General features: G+C 54.8%; 3 protein-coding genes across 8 annotated transcripts; all 3 read right to left on the reverse strand.

Annotated features, from left to right (window-relative positions):
• Positions 1-7,261, reverse strand: ccdc149a (coiled-coil domain containing 149a). 4 transcript variants are annotated; one of them, XM_057026072.1, is made up of 13 exons: positions 7,053-7,260; positions 5,177-5,338; positions 4,953-4,991; positions 4,695-4,802; positions 4,500-4,616; positions 4,244-4,416; positions 4,060-4,132; positions 3,897-3,969; positions 3,306-3,450; positions 3,132-3,208; positions 3,000-3,032; positions 1,764-1,874; positions 1-1,018 (listed from the first exon to the last, which is right to left on the reverse strand). In XM_057026072.1, the coding sequence occupies exons 1-13, from the start codon at positions 7,104-7,106 to the stop codon at positions 573-575; spliced, it is 1,611 nt and encodes a 536-aa protein (XP_056882052.1). In that variant the 5' UTR covers positions 7,107-7,260; the 3' UTR covers positions 1-572. The 4 variants fall into 4 exon arrangements, with proteins under 4 accessions (XP_056882052.1, XP_056882055.1, XP_056882053.1 ...); XM_057026075.1 differs by having other exon boundaries at positions 5,177-5,364; positions 7,053-7,257; XM_057026073.1 differs by lacking the exon at positions 3,000-3,032.
• Positions 7,262-7,637: 376 nt separating this feature from the next.
• Positions 7,638-11,624, reverse strand: lgi2a (leucine-rich repeat LGI family, member 2a). Its single transcript, XM_057026071.1, has 8 exons — positions 11,344-11,624; positions 11,175-11,246; positions 10,974-11,045; positions 10,690-10,761; positions 10,510-10,581; positions 10,254-10,423; positions 10,027-10,191; positions 7,638-9,960 (listed from the first exon to the last, which is right to left on the reverse strand). Exons 1-8 carry the CDS (start codon positions 11,514-11,516, stop codon positions 9,143-9,145), a joined length of 1,614 nt encoding a protein of 537 aa, XP_056882051.1. The 5' UTR covers positions 11,517-11,624; the 3' UTR covers positions 7,638-9,142.
• A 522-nt stretch (positions 11,625-12,146) lies between these two features.
• On the reverse strand, positions 12,147-15,733 carry sepsecs (Sep (O-phosphoserine) tRNA:Sec (selenocysteine) tRNA synthase). 3 transcript variants are annotated; one of them, XM_057026080.1, is made up of 12 exons: positions 15,624-15,733; positions 14,657-14,823; positions 14,424-14,578; positions 14,236-14,354; positions 13,984-14,142; positions 13,754-13,907; positions 13,584-13,686; positions 13,369-13,498; positions 13,187-13,278; positions 12,721-12,814; positions 12,560-12,650; positions 12,147-12,488 (listed from the first exon to the last, which is right to left on the reverse strand). In XM_057026080.1, the coding sequence occupies exons 2-12, from the start codon at positions 14,768-14,770 to the stop codon at positions 12,224-12,226; spliced, it is 1,476 nt and encodes a 491-aa protein (XP_056882060.1). In that variant the 5' UTR covers positions 14,771-14,823; positions 15,624-15,733; the 3' UTR covers positions 12,147-12,223. The 3 variants fall into 3 exon arrangements, with proteins under 3 accessions (XP_056882060.1, XP_056882061.1, XP_056882062.1); XM_057026081.1 differs by having other exon boundaries at positions 15,501-15,639; XM_057026082.1 differs by lacking the exon at positions 15,624-15,733 and having other exon boundaries at positions 14,657-14,835.
• Between the last annotated feature and the right edge of the window lie 85 nt (positions 15,734-15,818).

Consider the following 15,818-nt stretch of genomic DNA (forward strand, 5'->3'; position numbering starts at 1 on the left):
AAGCGTTCCTCCTTTATTGTCAGAGAAGATCACAGAGTGTAAAACTGCTTTGTTCACAAAGGTTAGCATGCTAACTGTTTCTGTTCACACGCTTAAGCCCCGCCCCTACAGAGTAGATTCATGACCCTCCATGTTGTGGTTGTCTGAGGTGAATACTGGTCCCGCCCCCACACGGTGGCGTGAATATTCATCAGCATCAGGCAACTTTTCCATGTTTAAGGCACTCGTGGTCTCAGGTGAATCACAAAGTTGAGATTCCCACGTACGGATGAACCAAACTTTGGAAATTAACATGATTCATTTGCATACGTCTACAAAATATTCATTACAGCTACGGCGGACTAAATTGGACCCCCGCTGAGCCCAACAACAAAATGCAGCATTCGTTTATCGGCGTCCCACAGGAGAAGCACAGAGCAAACAACTGGGACTCTGCCGTCGCCGGGGAAACGGGGCAGGGAATGTGGGGCGGCGGAGCCCAATCTGCCGAATCTGTTATTTTCCTAGTTAAATTTTCTCCCTGCAGGACATGAAGTTTGTGATGTCTCCAGGAAGTCCATATATGGCTGAACCTATCGGCGGTGGGCGTCGACCTCCCTGGTACCCGGCCGCTCCGTGGACATGGCTGCGTCTGTACGTTCGGGGTCGGCGTTCCCACCCTCGTCTGGACCGCCGTGTTTGCCTGGGAGCCACGGGAAGCCGGCGCCAGCGGAGAGGGCGCCCAGCGCCACGGCCGCCTCCTCTCCCTCCTCCACGGTGGAACCCAGCTCCTCGTCCTCGGCGCCTTCCTCCTCGTGCCCCGCCTCCTCCACGGGACTCCGCCCCTCTCCCAGTTCCGGGACGGACGGTTCTTCCGTCAGGGTCACGGCTCCGGTGGCTCTCCCGCCGGTTCCATCCGTCTCCGCCCCTGCCAGAGGCCCGAGCAGCACAGGTGCGTCCCCCCCGCTGACGCCATCTGTGCCGGGGTCGCTGCCAGCGGCGCCGCTTCCCCACCATGAATCATGGGAGCTTCTGTCACCTGCAGCAGCGGGAAGAGGGCAGGTGAGAACAGCACCTGATCCGGAGCCAGACCACAAAACACGGCTTCTCTTCCCTTCAACGCCTCGGGCCGGGCGGCGGCACCGAGGACACGCCCCCTCGCCGCTTTTTAAAGTGGTGAAAACTCACAACAGTTCGGTCCATTTGTGGAACCGCGCGAGTCATTTCCACGAGTTGTGGGACCGGGAGGCTTCCATGGCAACAGCCTAAATATAGCAGCAGCGCCCCAGACAACAGGACGCGAGGCGAGCGCGGCGCTCCGTATCCCGGCGGCGGCGACAGCTGAGCCGTGCCGCTCCGCATCCCGGCGCTCCGCTGAAATATGGCTCACTTTGGGAGTGCTGACCCATATTTGTGGCTGTGCAGGCAAGAAGGTTAAACACAGCACAGAGAGGCGGAGACACCTTCCTGGATCTGGCATCCATATTTATGGCACACACACACACACCACACACACACACACACACACACACACACACTGCAGAAGTTTCTGAATGTCAGCAGGCGGGAATCTGCCTCACATTTCCAAAATGCCATGGCATTTGGGCAGCTTGCAGCGACGCGAGGCGGAGCGGCGCCGGAGCGGCGCCGGAGCGGGGAGGCGACGCGCTCGGGTTAAGCACGGGAAGACGGCGCGGGGTGCTTAGCGCGGAGCGGCTAATGGCAGCCCGAGCGTTAGCCGAGGTTCGCGCCACCGTTGCAGTCGCGCCCAATTACACACTCACCTGCGGGTGGCGGCGCCACGGGCGCCACGTTGGGGCGGAGCGTGACAGGTGTTGGGCGGAGCTCCGGCGGGAGGCCGTCAGTGGCGCCGTCAGTGATGCTGTCAGGCGTCCCTGCAACATCACACACATTAGGGAGGAGGAAGCTGCTGCGAGGCCCCGGGGGGCCACGACCACGCAGGTCTGGGTGGATGTGGTGGTTTGGGTCTGGATGAACACGGGCCCAGACATGGCCCGTCTTTGCCCCCCCCCTTGAATCTGCTGCGTGTTGTTTGGTCTGTAATAATGATCGGAACATAAACGGCGTTCCTGTCAGCGGCGTCGGGTGGGAACGCTGATTAAGAGGCACTCAGTTCATTTCATCAGAAGCTGTTTGGTGCATCAGAAATGGACCAAAGGCCCCCAGATGTGATCAGGCTGCACGTCTGGAGCGAGGACGTGTCCGGCGCCGCGTCCCAGCCGCCAACAGCCTCCGACAGCTGATGAGCCGTTTAAAAAGCCGAGCGACTCCAATAATTCAGCCTGGAAACCATCAAATCCCGGGTCGGAGACAACGTCAGCTGGTTTACGCTCCTGAGGGCCCCATCCCAACGGGGAGCGGCTCAGCCCTCCATCCTTCCACCTGAGGTCCGTCTGCCCCCCCCCAGCCCCCCAGACCCCCCCGACCCCCCGACCCCCCAGCCCCCCCCCCCCCCCGACCCCCCAGCCCTGCTGGTTTTTAGCTGGCCGACTCTAAACGCCGCTGGGATCCATCAATCCCAGCTGTGGATCCACGTCGCCCTGATTGTTCTTGGCTCTGTTCTCCGGGCCTCAGCCAAGGACCCTCCATCAACCCAACTTCACATCACATCACACGGCTCTGCGCCCCCCCCCCCCACCCCCCCTCCCGCCCCCCCCCACAGAGGTGGACGCTCCGGCCCCTCGCCTACAAATTCCCTAATAACGGCACATTCACCTAAATGTGTTTGTAATGTGGGCAATCATTCCCCGTAATGGATGCTTGTCAGTTTTATAGCGGCGGGAATGACGGTCTCGTGACAGGCAGGGCGCCTCCGCTCAGCTGAGGCCGCCGCTCCTGGCGGCTCAGGCGCGGCGCAACAGCGCCCCCCGGTGGGGGGCGGCGCTAGTGTCTGGGCCAGGAACAGATGGGGATGGAGGAACCTGAAATGCTGAATGAGAATGGGACAGTGTTGAGATGACTGACAGGGTGGAGGGACGGGGGGGCAGAGGGGTACATACGCCCTGTTCCCATGGATACGTGGTAGGTCAGGCCTGACACGCAGCGGAGGGGAAGAAGAAGAAGAAGAAGAAGACTTGGAATCACGTGTCAGTGACGCGCCGCCGCCCCCAGACCCCCCACGGGGAACACACCTGGAAGACTCCACAGTCCCGACACCTCCAGCGTCTTCAGCTTCTTCTCCAGGTCCGCCACTCGGTTTCCCAGGATCCTGCAACAGCGGCGGCAGCGGGTCAGCGGACAGGTGTTTGCGTTTGGGGCGGCGGCGGCGGCGGCTGGGAGCAGGCGAGTCAACACGCCGGCGGTACCTGTTGGTGTGCCGCTGGTGCTGGATGACCAGGTTCTTCTCATGGATGGTCTCCAGCAGAGCCGTGGCCAGAGACTTCAGGTCGGAGATGGACTGGGGCGTGGCCGGCAGGCTGCAGCCCCGCTCCACCAGGAGCGTCTCCTGGACTGGAGGAGAGGAGGCGGAGTCAGGCGGAGGACGCCGGGTCAAATATTTACCCAGAAGCGAAGAGGCGAAGGAGCAGATTCGAGCGGGAGAGACGGCGGGTGTCTGCGGGAGGACGCTCGCTTTCAGCGGAACACGCTGCCAGCAGCCGTCACTCGGCGCCGCCACTCAGCGCCGCCACTCGGCGCCGCCACTCGGCGCCGCGGCCTGGTTTCGCCGCCAGCTCTGCTCTCCGCCGCTCACAACACAATTAGCAGCCCAGCTGGTGTCTGGGCGCCGTTTGAAGCATCGGCGGCGGTTCTTAAATAATGCAGCGAGACGCGCCGATACACAGACAGGAAGTGATTTGTGACACGGGGAGGAAACCAGATGATGAGGAGCAGATTTGACCAGCGCCTGACGGGCTCCGCCTGGGTCGGGGCGGAGCAGGGAGGGTGGCGTCTCTCACCTTGTTTGGCAGACAGGACGCCGCTGAGGGCAGCGTGTGGTTTCCCAGAGTTCTTCCTCCTCTCCAGAGCCATCTGAGGGGAGGAAAGGGCTGAAAGAATAAAGGAAGCACCAATCAAAGCAGATCAAAGCCACCCCTGGTGAAGGCAGCTTGGCGGGGGCACCTTGTACTTCAGGATGTTGGACTTCAGCAGGTCCACCTCCTCTTGGAGTTGCCCGAAACGGTCGTGTAAATACCTGAAAACCAAGAGCGGGAATCATCTCAGCATTCCAACATCAGCCTCCGCTGATCCTGATGGATGTGGGAGGGGCCAGACCCGTGACCCCTGACCCTGGAGCCAGTCTGACCTGTTCTCCATGCACAGGGCGTCCACGTCGATGACGCGGGCCTCGCGGTTCCCCAGCACGTGGTTGAGCTCCACGTTGAGCCGGCACGCCTTCTCTCGGAAGACGTTGCGCTCCGCCTTCACGTCCTGCAGCTCGTCCGTCACCGCCTTCACGTTGTGCTCCGCCTCCTCCAGCTGGGGGGGGGGAAGGGGGGGGAATCATCTCAGCTGAGCAGAAACATGCTCCTCTCTAACGGGAGCAAACCAGATCCACCCACCTGAAGCCCCGCCCTCTCCAGCTGGCGAACCAGGTCTTCCCGCTCGTGCGCGGGGAAGTGGCGCGCCCCCACCTCCTCGTCCCCCAGCCTCTGACGGGTGATGGTCATCCTGAGGAGCTGCACATTTAAACACACGACGTAAATCCGCGGGTTAACGAAGAACCTTTCATCTCCGAGGCCACGCCCACACGCCACCTTGTTGTCCCCCTGCGCCTCCGTCAGCCTCTGGTTCAGCTCCTTCAGCTCCTCCGTCAGCTTCTTCTCTCGCTCTTTGGAATTCCCGAGGAGCTGCGCCAGGTTCACCTGGGGGGGGAGAGTAAATGGGGGGGGGGGGCGTGATCACGTGACCTTAACGCGCACGGTTGAGGTTCCGTAACTGAGGCGAATCAACAGGATCCGGGACGGGAGCGGCTCACTCCAAACACGCCGGGCTCCGGCCAATCAGCAGCTCACCTGGTGGCGTTTCTCCGGAGGCAGCGACGGGTCGCCGTCCTGAAAACAAGAACAATGCCACCGTTTAACGGGGCCGCCCAGATGGGTGGGGCCAGAGGCGGGCCACCCAGATGGGTGGGGCCAAAGGTGGGCCACCCAGAGGGGTGGGGCCAGAGGCGGGCCACCCAGATGGGTGGGGCCAGAGGCGGGCCACCCAGAGGGGTGGGGCCAAAGGGGCCACTCACGATCAGCTCGCGGTACTTCTTCTTCAGCCCCTGGTGGCGCTCTCTCAGCTGGTTGGCCATCAGCTTGTACTGGTCCCGCTCCTGCTGGCAGGTGTCCAGCTCCTTGGACAGGATGAGCAGCGCGTCCTTCTTGCTCTCCAGCTTCCGTTTACACACCAGGAACTGCAGAGAGCCACAGCGTCACAGCTCTGGTGGAGGCAGGAGGTTTTAGATCCCATCAACGCGGAACCAAATTAGGCAGCAGCAGACGACTCTTGACTTTAGCAGCAGGGTTGGAAAAGAACTCAGCGACTGATTAAATGTGAAGCTGAACTGGGAATTTGGACATTTTAGCAGTAAGAATTCACGCTAAAGCCCAAAAATCCTGCAGGAAAACAGGAGAAGTCAGTCAGTTATTGGCCTGTTTGTCTCCACCGGGCTACTTTAGTTGGAATGCAGAGAAATATCTCAGGTTAGTGCACATATCTCAGGTTAGTGCACATATCTCAGATTAGTGCACATATCTCAGGTGAGTCCACATATCTCGAATTAGTGCACATATCTCAGGTTAGTGCACATATCTCAGGTTAGTGCACATATCTCGAATGTGCACATATCTCGGGTTAGTGCACATATCTCAGGTTAGTGCACATATCTCAATTAGTGCACATATCTCGAATTAGTGCACATATCTCAGGTTAGTGCACATATCTCAGGTAAGTCCACATATCTCGAATTAGTGCACATATCTCGAATTAGTGCACATATCTCGGGTTAGTGCACATATCTCAGGTGAGTCCACATCTCGAATTAGTGCACATATCTCAGGTTAGTGCACATATCTCAGGTTAGTGCACATATCTCAGGTTAGTGCACATATCTCAGGTTAATGCACATATCTCGAATTAGTGCACATATCTCGGGTTAGTGCACATATCTCAGGTTAGTGCACATATCTCAGGTTAGTGCACATATCTCAGGTTAGTGCACATATCTCGAATTAGTGCACATATCAGGTTAGTGCACATCTCTCAGGTTAGTGCACATATCTCGGGTTAGTAGTGCACATATCTCGGGTTAGTGCACATATCTCGGGTTAGTGCACATATCTCGAATTAGTGCACATATCTCAGGTGAGTGCACATATCTCAGGTTCGTGCACATATCTCAGGTTAGTGCACATATCTCGGGTTAGTGCACATATCTCGGGTTAGTGCACATATCTCAGGTTAGTGCACATATCTCAGGTTGAGTGCACATATCTCGAATTAGTGCACATATCTCAGGTAGTGCACATATCTCGGGTTAGTGCACATATCTCGGGTTAGTGCACATATCTCGAATTAGTGCACATATCTCAGGTGAGTGCACATATCTCGGGTTAGTGCACATATCTCAGGTTAGTGCACATATCTCGGGTTCGTGCACATATCTCGAATTAGTGCACATATCTCGGGTTCGTGCACATATCTCGGGTTCGTGCACATATCTCGAATTAGTGTTAGTGCACATATCTCAGGTAGTGCACATATCTCGAATTAGTGCACATTTCTCGGGTTAGTGCACATATCTCGGGTGAGTGCACATATCTCGGGTTAGTGTGCTGCTGAGCACCGTTTGTGCACTAAAGCCCCCAAATGACGCAGCTTTCCGCAGGTTTCCCCGTCTTGGCTCCACACCCAGGTGATGCTAACAGGTGTGTCAACATCTCTTTAACAGCTTCGTGTCCAGCTGTTCCTGCCAACGTTGGTCGGTTTATACATTTGAGGTGAAGATGAAACAAATCTGAGTTTATTTGGACCTGAATGGTTCTCCAGGATGCTTCCATATGGAGGGGAGCTTGGGCGAAAACCAGCCCGCCTCCGCAGCACCGACCGGCGGCTCCCACCGCTCTTACCTCGCTGACGAGCCCCTGCCAGTCGGTCTCGCTCCGCTTGGAAAACTGCATCATCCGGAATATTTTAGCCGGTTTTCCCGACTAAATATCGGGATACGTGGCGACTTCCAGCCCCGCCTGAGCTGTCGCTGCTCCGTTTGTTTGGCAGCGTCACTATTTCATTGCGGATGTGCGCGTCAAGTTCGGCGGAGTGATACAGCAGGAGCAAACAGGACATCCGGTACTGCGCCGAAATCAACCGAATCTTTCTTCTTTAAATCGATTTATCTATTTGTTTTACGATTAAGATTTCATTCAAAATGTCTCGCAGAAATGTGGATATTATTTGAAATTTCGTGATTTTTCAAGGGAAAATAACACGACGAAAATTACACCAACAACGGAAGAAATGAAATGTTTTGGGTTTTTTTTTTTACAATAAAAGCTCAAACAAGCGTCGCTTTTCTTCGTGCATTTGCAAAATTACTTATGCCAAAAAAAATGTTATAAAAAAAAAGGTAATAATTCTGACCTTACGGGTGGATTAAATGCCAGATTAATTTGGTGAATTAAAAATGTGGACATACTAAAGAGCGAAAGCAATCATGACAATTTAATAAGCTTTAATTAAAGTAACAGAAAAGTGACGTGTTATTGATGATCTTGCTGCCACCAGAGGAGTAAAGCGAGCTGTGACTTCCATCTTTAGCTGAAATCATTAAAATGATCGATCGTTAATCTGCTGTCAGCAAATAAGAACAAAAAAAATCTTTTCTATTCATGAATCATCTTTGCAAACATGAAATTTACAGCAAAACCTTCAATTTAGCTTCATGTTTCAGCCCAAATAAAAGAATCTCCACATCCAACACTTGCATATTTGATGGTTTTCAGCTTTATTTGCGATATCATTCACGATAAAAGTCCAAGCACTTTGAGTTTCTGAGTTTCACCTCAAATGAATTTAGCAAACACCTGTGTTGTTGCTATCATGCTGCTATAAGCTTAATATTATCATTTTAATAATAATCATTATTAGAATTATTATTAAACAGAGTGCAAATATCAGTCCAGGCAATTATATGACAGGAAGTGGCCCTGCAGACCCTGCTTTTATATACATTTTGTAGGTTAAAGTCAATACTGAACAATTCCAAAAAGCTGTTAAGTGGATTTATTTACATGTTTTCTTGTCATAGTAAATTTGGAGAAAAGTTGCTTTTTAAAAAAGAAAATGTTTCCCTGATTTCACTTAAAACAAATTCTTTCTCCTAGAAAAGGATTCTATCTACTCTAATGCTAAACTAAAGGTTAACTGTGAATTTTTATTATTATAGGTCCACGTAGCCGCTGAAGCCTTTTGTTAATTCCTGTATCCATAATTTAACTCTACATATTTTAACATATAGAAGCTACAGCACTATTTTATACCTGGGCTCTCAGGGCTGAGGACTCATTACAGTAATTAGCAATTAAAGGTTTGTGCTTCCAGACGTTCCCTGTGTGGGTGTAGTGCCTTATCGCGGCCAGATGGGGGCACTGTGGGGCGACCCCAGAGCTTATAAGGCAACCTGCTGTACATCAGCCCACCACAGAGTGAGAGCCTGTGAGGTAAAAGCAGCCTTTAAGTATCGTTACCAGGTTTTTGGTGGCATGAGACATTCATGAAGGGCTCCACAAACCGAATTAACGTGTGCAAACAGGTCGTATTTTTGGATCTACACACCTTCAGAAATGGGACCAGGATGTTTCCAGAAGCAACCAGCACGGATGCACCGACCCCAGGTTTGTCCGACTTTCGTGAGCGACCAAAGTGATGAACGGCAGACGTCCCGAGGAGTGACCCCGCCCTGGCACCGGTGCATCTCTGGTTAGCAGCTGCTTTGTGCAGCTCTTTGACCTCTTGACCTTCCCTGTCGTCCCGTCTTAAAGCTCAGAGGCCGTCGGACGAGGCCATTTGGAGAGAGCTGGAACACCTCAAGGGACCGAAGGACTTAAAATAGTTTCTGACTCAGCATTTTCAGGAAGAGCGCGCGATGACTGAAGACATGTACCAGCTTTTTTTGGGGGGTGGGGGAGACATTCGGCTGCAGGACACAAGGCACAGCCCCTCACAGGCTCAGGTCAATGAGGACGTGCTCAAAGATCTGGGTGTTTCCTTTGAAGCTGGAGGTGAAGATGAAGTCCCTGCGGTCGGTGGAGATGACGGTGAAGGAGCGCGGCGCCTGGATGTAGACCTCCTTGAAGCGGTCGAAGACCTTCCTGTCACCATCCCACAGGAGGATCTGGGAGAAGGTGTAATCGCTGCCCAGGGCCAGGTAGTGGCGCTCCTTGAAAGAGAACGGCTGCAGAACCATGGAGCCCCGCGAGGGTAACGCCTGGATCTCTGCAAACTGTTTGGGACCCCAATACAGGACTTTGGAGTCGCCGATGTAGCGCGTCATGGCCAGGTAGAGGTCTCCTTTGATCCGGAAGTGCTTCACGGCCACGACGTCGTCCATGTTGGGGATCTCGCCTTGCAGGACGAACTTCTGGTTGCTGCGGCTCCACTGGTAGATGACGGGCACCTGCGAGCGGCTCGACAGGATGAGGTGAGCCTTCCCGTCCAGGTCCAGGTATTCGACGTCCGTGTCCCGGTACCACTCGTGCAGCGACTGGTAGGAATAGAATCCCTTGTTGTTCCACTTGTAGAGGGTGGACAAGCCCGCCTTTGAGCTGTCGGCAATCACGAAGAACCAGTCGGAGCCGATCTGGAACGCCTCCACGTCGTTGGGTTTGGAGATCTTGGTGACCTCGATGTCCTGGAACTTGCTGAACTTGCTCTGGTCTTCGTCAAACTTGTAGATGTAAGAGCCTCCGAACAGCTGGGCCACAATGACGAAGACCTGGTCCACGATCACGACCGGCTTGCAGCTCACCACGGACTGACCTGGGGGGGTCACGGAGGAGGCGGTTAGCGGGGGAGCGCCAGACCCGAGCGGGTCGAGCGCGCTACCTGTGATGTTATCGTAGGTCCTGAAGTTCATCTCGATGTGGTCCCACTGGTACACCATACAGCTGTCTGCACTGGGAGCGCCGATGGTGACGTAGACGTCGTCCTTATAGTCGAAGGTGTCGATGGAGAGGGACTCCGACGCGATGGTCTGGTGGACAACAAAATCTGGGGAGGGTACAGACGAAGCCTTAGGTCTGGACTGGGATGGACGGGCCGGTCCTCCTCACCTGTGGAGATGCAGTCGTCGTGCAGGCTGCTCTGGTCGTTGAGGCTCTTGCCCTTCATGTCCTCCGGCCCGGCACACGCCACGCTGGACACCGTGGCGTTGGTGCTCTTCAGCCACGTCATCAACCACTTGGCACGGCAGTCGCACTCGAAGGCGTTGCCCCGCAGGTCCCTGCGGAGCGGACGGAGGAGAAACCGAACCCAGCTGGTCAAGATGGCGCACACGTGGGTCAACTAGACGTGAAAGGACTAACTGACAGTTCTATGAGCGAGTCCAAGTCGGAGAAAAGGTCCCTGGGCAGGAACTTGATGTTGTTATTTGCCAAAGACCTGAAAACAGCAGCAACAGGAAGGAGAATTGTTCTTTCCCAAGAAATTCATAAGCAGCAGACTCAACAATGTGGCGAGATAATGAACATGTTAACGAGTGGAACACACAGGTGAGTCAGGTCCCTGAGTCCTCTGAAGGCAAATCTGGACACTGTCTCGATCTTGTTGCTTTCAATGAACCTGCAAAAGAAAAAAACATGTGGAATTTTAATCACAGCTTAAATTCCCTTTATTTTGGCTGCTTCTAACCAAAACTACCCGAGATTTAATATAATAAACTGCGGTTCTGTGGTGTGGCCACAAGGGGCGACAGAGAAGCAAAGATCAGAAAATGGATTTTTACTGAAAGATGAAGTTAAACTACTGCAGATTAACACTCCCGATCATCTTACAGGTACTCCAGATGTGGAAGACCTGAGAAGGCGTCGTCCCTCACAGCTGTGAGAGAGTTGGAATTCAGGAGCCTGTTCGAAAGAGTCAAACACAGACAAAAGCACCGTAAAGCGTGCAAATATTAGTCGAGCCCGTTTTAATCGGAGTTGAAAACAAGCCTTGATGTTCAGCGGCAGCGCGTCCCGCGGCCGGATCCTTACAGCAGCTGGAGCGACGGCATGTGCGCAAACATGGCCTCTTTGACCTCCGAGAAGGTCCCGTTGACGATGCTCCTGGAGGCGCACAGAGAGATAAACGTGAGCCCCCCACCAGCGGCGCCTCCCCCGCCGCGGGCCTCAGCACCGCACATCCCGTCACGCGTCTCCTCACAGTGAGCTGATGTCGCCGGGGGGGGTCCTCGGGACGCTGGAGATGCCCACGCAGATGATGGACTCCTTGGAGCAGCTGCATGATCTGGCGCAGCGGAACGGCTTCTGCAGATGTCCGGGCTGGACCAGCAGGGACAGGGACACCAGGAGCCAGAGGTTGACGGCCGCCACCATCCTGCTGCTCGCTTCAGGCTGCGCGCGCGCGTGCGTGTGTGTGCGCGTATCCGCCCTGCACCAGCGGAATGCTGCACCGAGCCTCTGACATCAGCACATCGGGCTGCGGCTCAAACGCGTCGTCACGCAGCGGCGCCGCGACGCACGCAAACGCGACCGCGCGCGCACCTCCGAAATCACGCCGAATGACGTCAGTTAGGCGCTGGACCAGGTGGAGACGAGGGTGACTCTTCATCCTCCGCAGACGGAATCAGCAATAAAAGAACCGGGACCTTTATTTCAGCGTGTTTTGATCGTGTTTCCGGTTTCATTTGATCGGTTTCTCCTACGATCTGATTACAAATTCAAACAATACGACGAAATAAGCCAAATCTATCTGATCAGTAACTATAAGATGTCCCAGTGTGACCCGGCTGATCAATAGTATCGATCCAGGCAGCATGGAAACGGCCGTGCTGCACCTGAACGCATCACCAATGCAGCAGCTCTTCACAACCAACAGATGAGAGATGAAAACACTTCAGTCATCAATAAACAGCCCCCCCATCTGTCACTGGAGCCCCGTTTAGCCCCGCCCCCGCCACCAGCCCGCTGCTGACGTCCCCTCAGACGCCCCCCAGCAGAAGGGTCCCAACAGTTTTTACATTTATTCATGCCGAGTCTCAACTGCAGCTTTCAGACGGATCTGATGGGAAAAAAGGTCCAACTCAAGTTGACGGAGGGGATTTTATTTCAGTCCTGGCCGTCGTCCTCCGGCTGTGACTCCCCCGTGGGGGGGGGCCGCCGTCCCCCCCTTTCTTCAGGCTCCTCAGACACTTGTCCAGTCTCTTGATGGACAGCGCCACGTCTTCACGGGTGATGCCGATGGCCGAGGCGGCGTTCAGGTAAGGACACGGGTACGAGTCCGAGTGGGACATGAAGCCGCGGAACAGGTGTCCGCTCACGGTCTGCTCGGCGCCCAGCGGTACCACCCTGAAGAGCAAGGACAGGAAGTTGAGTGGCCACGCCCTCGCTAACGCTAGGACGCTGTGGGGCGTGGGTACCTGGCTCCTGACACCTGCCGCGTGAAGAGCATGGAGCCCAGCTGGGTCAGCGCCGTGTTGCCCCGGGCCTGGAGGGCGTCCAAGGACATGGCTGCAGACAGGAGAGAGAAGAGTCACGCCTGGTCAGAACCGGCGCTCTGCAGCCGGGGCGGCCAGCTCACCCAGGGAGACGGGGTTGTGAGGGGTGTGCAGCAGCCGCTCCCCGTGGGACGAGGCCAGGGCCTTCAGCTCCTGGGCCAGCAGGGAATACATGTCCTGCAGGGGGGGGACGAGAAGGTCGCAGGTCACACGGGGTCACTTCAACAGGTTACAGTGGGGTTCCTCCAGTCAGGCCGTCTGTTCTCTCCCAACAAAACGATGACTTCACCATCCCTGAGGGGGCGGGGGGGCACGGCAAGGCCTGCGTGGGTGTGTGTGTGTGTGTGTGTGTGTGTGTGTGTGTGTGTGTGTGTGAGTGTGTTACACCATCAGGCCGTCTGTTGTTGATGTTTGAATTATTGAAAGGAGGGAAGTGGAGGAGAGCTCTTCTGGGAAATTGCTCCTGTGTATCAGTAATTGACCACCAGGGCCGGATCGATGGATCCTGATGGGATGAGGTCACGCGAGAAGGTTCCTGGACGTTCTCACCTTTCGCTCTGACAGGAGCTTCTTGTAGCCGCTGGCTCCCAGAGCCAGGAGGGTGATGAGGACGTCCAGGGACGGCGAGGCCGACGCTCGACCTGCACAGAAGAAGAACGCCGCCTTTGATCAACAGGAGCTACAAGAACTGCTTTGATGTGGGTGGGTCAAAGGTCATTGCACACACTCACCGGGGTACATCCTGCTGATCTCCTGAATGAAGGTCTCATCAAAACCTGCGATAATAGCGCCGCCTACTGGAACCATGAAGTTCTTGTCCAGGCTCTGCACAAAGGCGTCGATCCTCCCGACACGGGCGCCCTGAGGACGCAGATCTGAAGTCACCCGAACGCACCCGCCGCCCCCTGGTGGCGGTTTGAGGACGTCTCCGTCATCGCTGCCTCACCTGCTGGATCAGGTGCATGCACTTGGACGCCTGCACGCCGTACGCGTTGTTCACGATGTGTGGAACGTCGTACTTGGCGCACATGGTGGCCAGCTCCTCCAGCCTGGGAGAAAGAGCGAGCAGTGGGCAGAAGGTTCTGACTTCTGATGGGACACTTGGAGCTCGCCGACCTGTCGGGGACGCGCGGGGCGAAGCAGGAAGTTGTGGAATGAACACACAGGATGTTCTCAGGTCCCAGTTCCTGGATCTTCTGTTCCACGGCGCCCAGGTCCGTCCGTAGCTCATCGCCCTCCAGAAGGTTCTGGATCACCACCGGTTCGAAACCTGCTCAGGCGTCATTTCAGGTTCCTTTGTGAGCGGCTGAGGCGAGTCGGACCTGAAAGGGACCGTTTTCTCTCACCTGCGGTGATCATGGCTTTGAAGCACGACTTCTGGTCGATGCGGGGCCAAACGATGTAACGAGCCTTGGGCCTGCGATGACGGAGCGTCAGGAAACACAGGGTCAAGCTCATCCCCGTTGCCATGGGAACGACGAAGCAGCTAGCTACACTTCGGACGCCTGTTAGCCAGGAGGAACAGAGCAGGCTTTTAAACGTTACATGGAAATATTTTCCATTCCCAAAAACGGAAAAAAACGTGGGTTCAAACGAACCGGAGAGCTTCAAGACGTCCAGCACGACCGAGTTGGTCAGCTTATTGAGCAAACTGGATCCTGCGGCTTTGGGCTGAATGGCAGCGATGTCGCCGGACCGGCCGATACCGTGGATCAGCCTGCGGACGACAGACGGACGTCTAATCCGGCATTTGTCATAAATGTGGGTGAAGCTCATGGTTGCCGACCTGTAATGTCGCCGAGCCACCAGGCTGGAGGCCACCCGACCTTCCCGCTCTCCCACCCCACAGTTACCCAGGAAGTTGTTGCTGTCCATCACGGCCAGCTCGCTCAGGAAGAGCTCGATGGTGCTCTCGCTCCATCCTTCCTCGGGACACTTGCCCTGTGGGGAGGACGAGATGGACACCGGGTTACCCCGTCCCCCAGAACAGGGCGTGGGGACGCAGACGGAGCCTCTCACCTGCTCCAGCAGGCGTCTGATGAGCTGCTCGTGGCTGCGGCGAGCCTGACTCCCCTGACGGATGTAGGAGGCAGACACGACCTTCTCGCTCAGGCTGAAGTTCTCGCCGTTCATCTTTGCCAAAGAGTTTCAGGGTGACATCAAACGTCGACGCTCCAAAAGGAATCCTGGGAAAAAAGCTGTTACGGGAGGGTTTCACCTTCAGAAAATCCACCATTCTCCAGTCAGGATGTCAATAAAATTCTAAACTTTTGGAAAAGATCTACACTAACCAGAATCCCCAAACCTGCTGTTGCCATGGAGACCACTCCAGCAGTTAGCTGGTAAAGGATAAACGTAGAAAACCGTCTTGAATTGTGGGATGTGGAGTTTCCGGATTATCAAACTAAATAATACATCTAGCTTTTTTTACAGTTTGTGAGAACTTTTTTTAAAAAAGTTTTATTTTTCGTAATATAATACATGGACGTTCACGAGTTCAACGAGTAAAATAACTTCCGGCTTTAGGCAACGTCGGCAAATTCTGGGATTCTGGGAAATGTAGTTCAACGAATGTCGCCCACAAACGTCAACATTGTGAATTTTATAGAAAGAACTGGAGTTTAGAGCATTCGTCTCCTCCCCAATTACACTCGTGTGCGAAAAATAAGACAACTTTCCAGCTAATTTTTCATTTCAAAAGTGAGGGAAAACTTCTGGGGGAAATAGCGAGTCTAAAACATGGGGTATTATTCTGTGGTTCCGTCTTAATCTGAGAAAATCGGATGGAAAATGCAACAGGGTTCGGTGAGCGGCTGGTTTTGTTTTGTAAAAACATATTTACACATCAGCAATTTTACTCAACAGTTTAGCGAATGGTGGAGCCGCTCGTGTAGCGGGGGGGCAGTTAGCATGGATGCTAACGCATCTGCCACGGGAACGAGACGGCGAATAGAAGCAGGAGGATATTCGGAAGCTCTGTTCTCACCGAGCAGTTGGACCAGGAGAAGCTCCGCCGAAGCGCCTCCAGACGACCGGAAACACGAGGACACGCAGAGCAGCCGCTGACGCACTGCGTCATGACGTCACTGCGTCATGGGACGGCTCACGTGATCCCCGCGTCTGTCTCTATCAATGTGGCTTTTAATTCTATTATTATCTGTTTTATACGCCAGGAACTCAC

The sequence above is a fragment of the Takifugu flavidus genome, chromosome 3 (genome assembly GCF_003711565.1).
Source record: "Takifugu flavidus isolate HTHZ2018 chromosome 3, ASM371156v2, whole genome shotgun sequence".
In the NCBI taxonomy this organism is placed as follows: domain Eukaryota; kingdom Metazoa; phylum Chordata; class Actinopteri; order Tetraodontiformes; family Tetraodontidae; genus Takifugu; species Takifugu flavidus.

Coding starts and splice junctions, on each gene's coding strand:
- ccdc149a (XM_057026072.1), bottom strand. CDS start 7,106: ATGATGCAGTTTTCCAAGCGGAGCGAGACCGACTGGCAGGGGCTCGTC. Junction 5,339..7,052: donor GGCAGGGGCTCGTCAGCGAG/GTAAGAGCGGTG, acceptor GGCTCTCTGCAG/TTCCTGGTGTGTAAACGGAA. Junction 3,970..4,059: donor CCAACATCCTGAAGTACAAG/GTGCCCCCGCCA, acceptor TCCTCCCCTCAG/ATGGCTCTGGAGAGGAGGAA.
- lgi2a (XM_057026071.1), bottom strand. CDS start 11,516: ATGGTGGCGGCCGTCAACCTCTGGCTCCTGGTGTCCCTGTCCCTGCTG. Junction 10,582..10,689: donor CTCAGGGACCTGACTCACCT/GTGTGTTCCACT, acceptor TGCTGTTTTCAG/GTCTTTGGCAAATAACAACA. Junction 9,961..10,026: donor GACCTACGATAACATCACAG/GTAGCGCGCTCG, acceptor TGACCCCCCCAG/GTCAGTCCGTGGTGAGCTGC.
- sepsecs (XM_057026080.1), bottom strand. CDS start 14,770: ATGAACGGCGAGAACTTCAGCCTGAGCGAGAAGGTCGTGTCTGCCTCC. Junction 13,499..13,583: donor GCATGCACCTGATCCAGCAG/GTGAGGCAGCGA, acceptor CTGCGTCCTCAG/GGCGCCCGTGTCGGGAGGAT. Junction 12,815..13,186: donor AGCTCCTGTCAGAGCGAAAG/GTGAGAACGTCC, acceptor CCCCCCCTGCAG/GACATGTATTCCCTGCTGGC.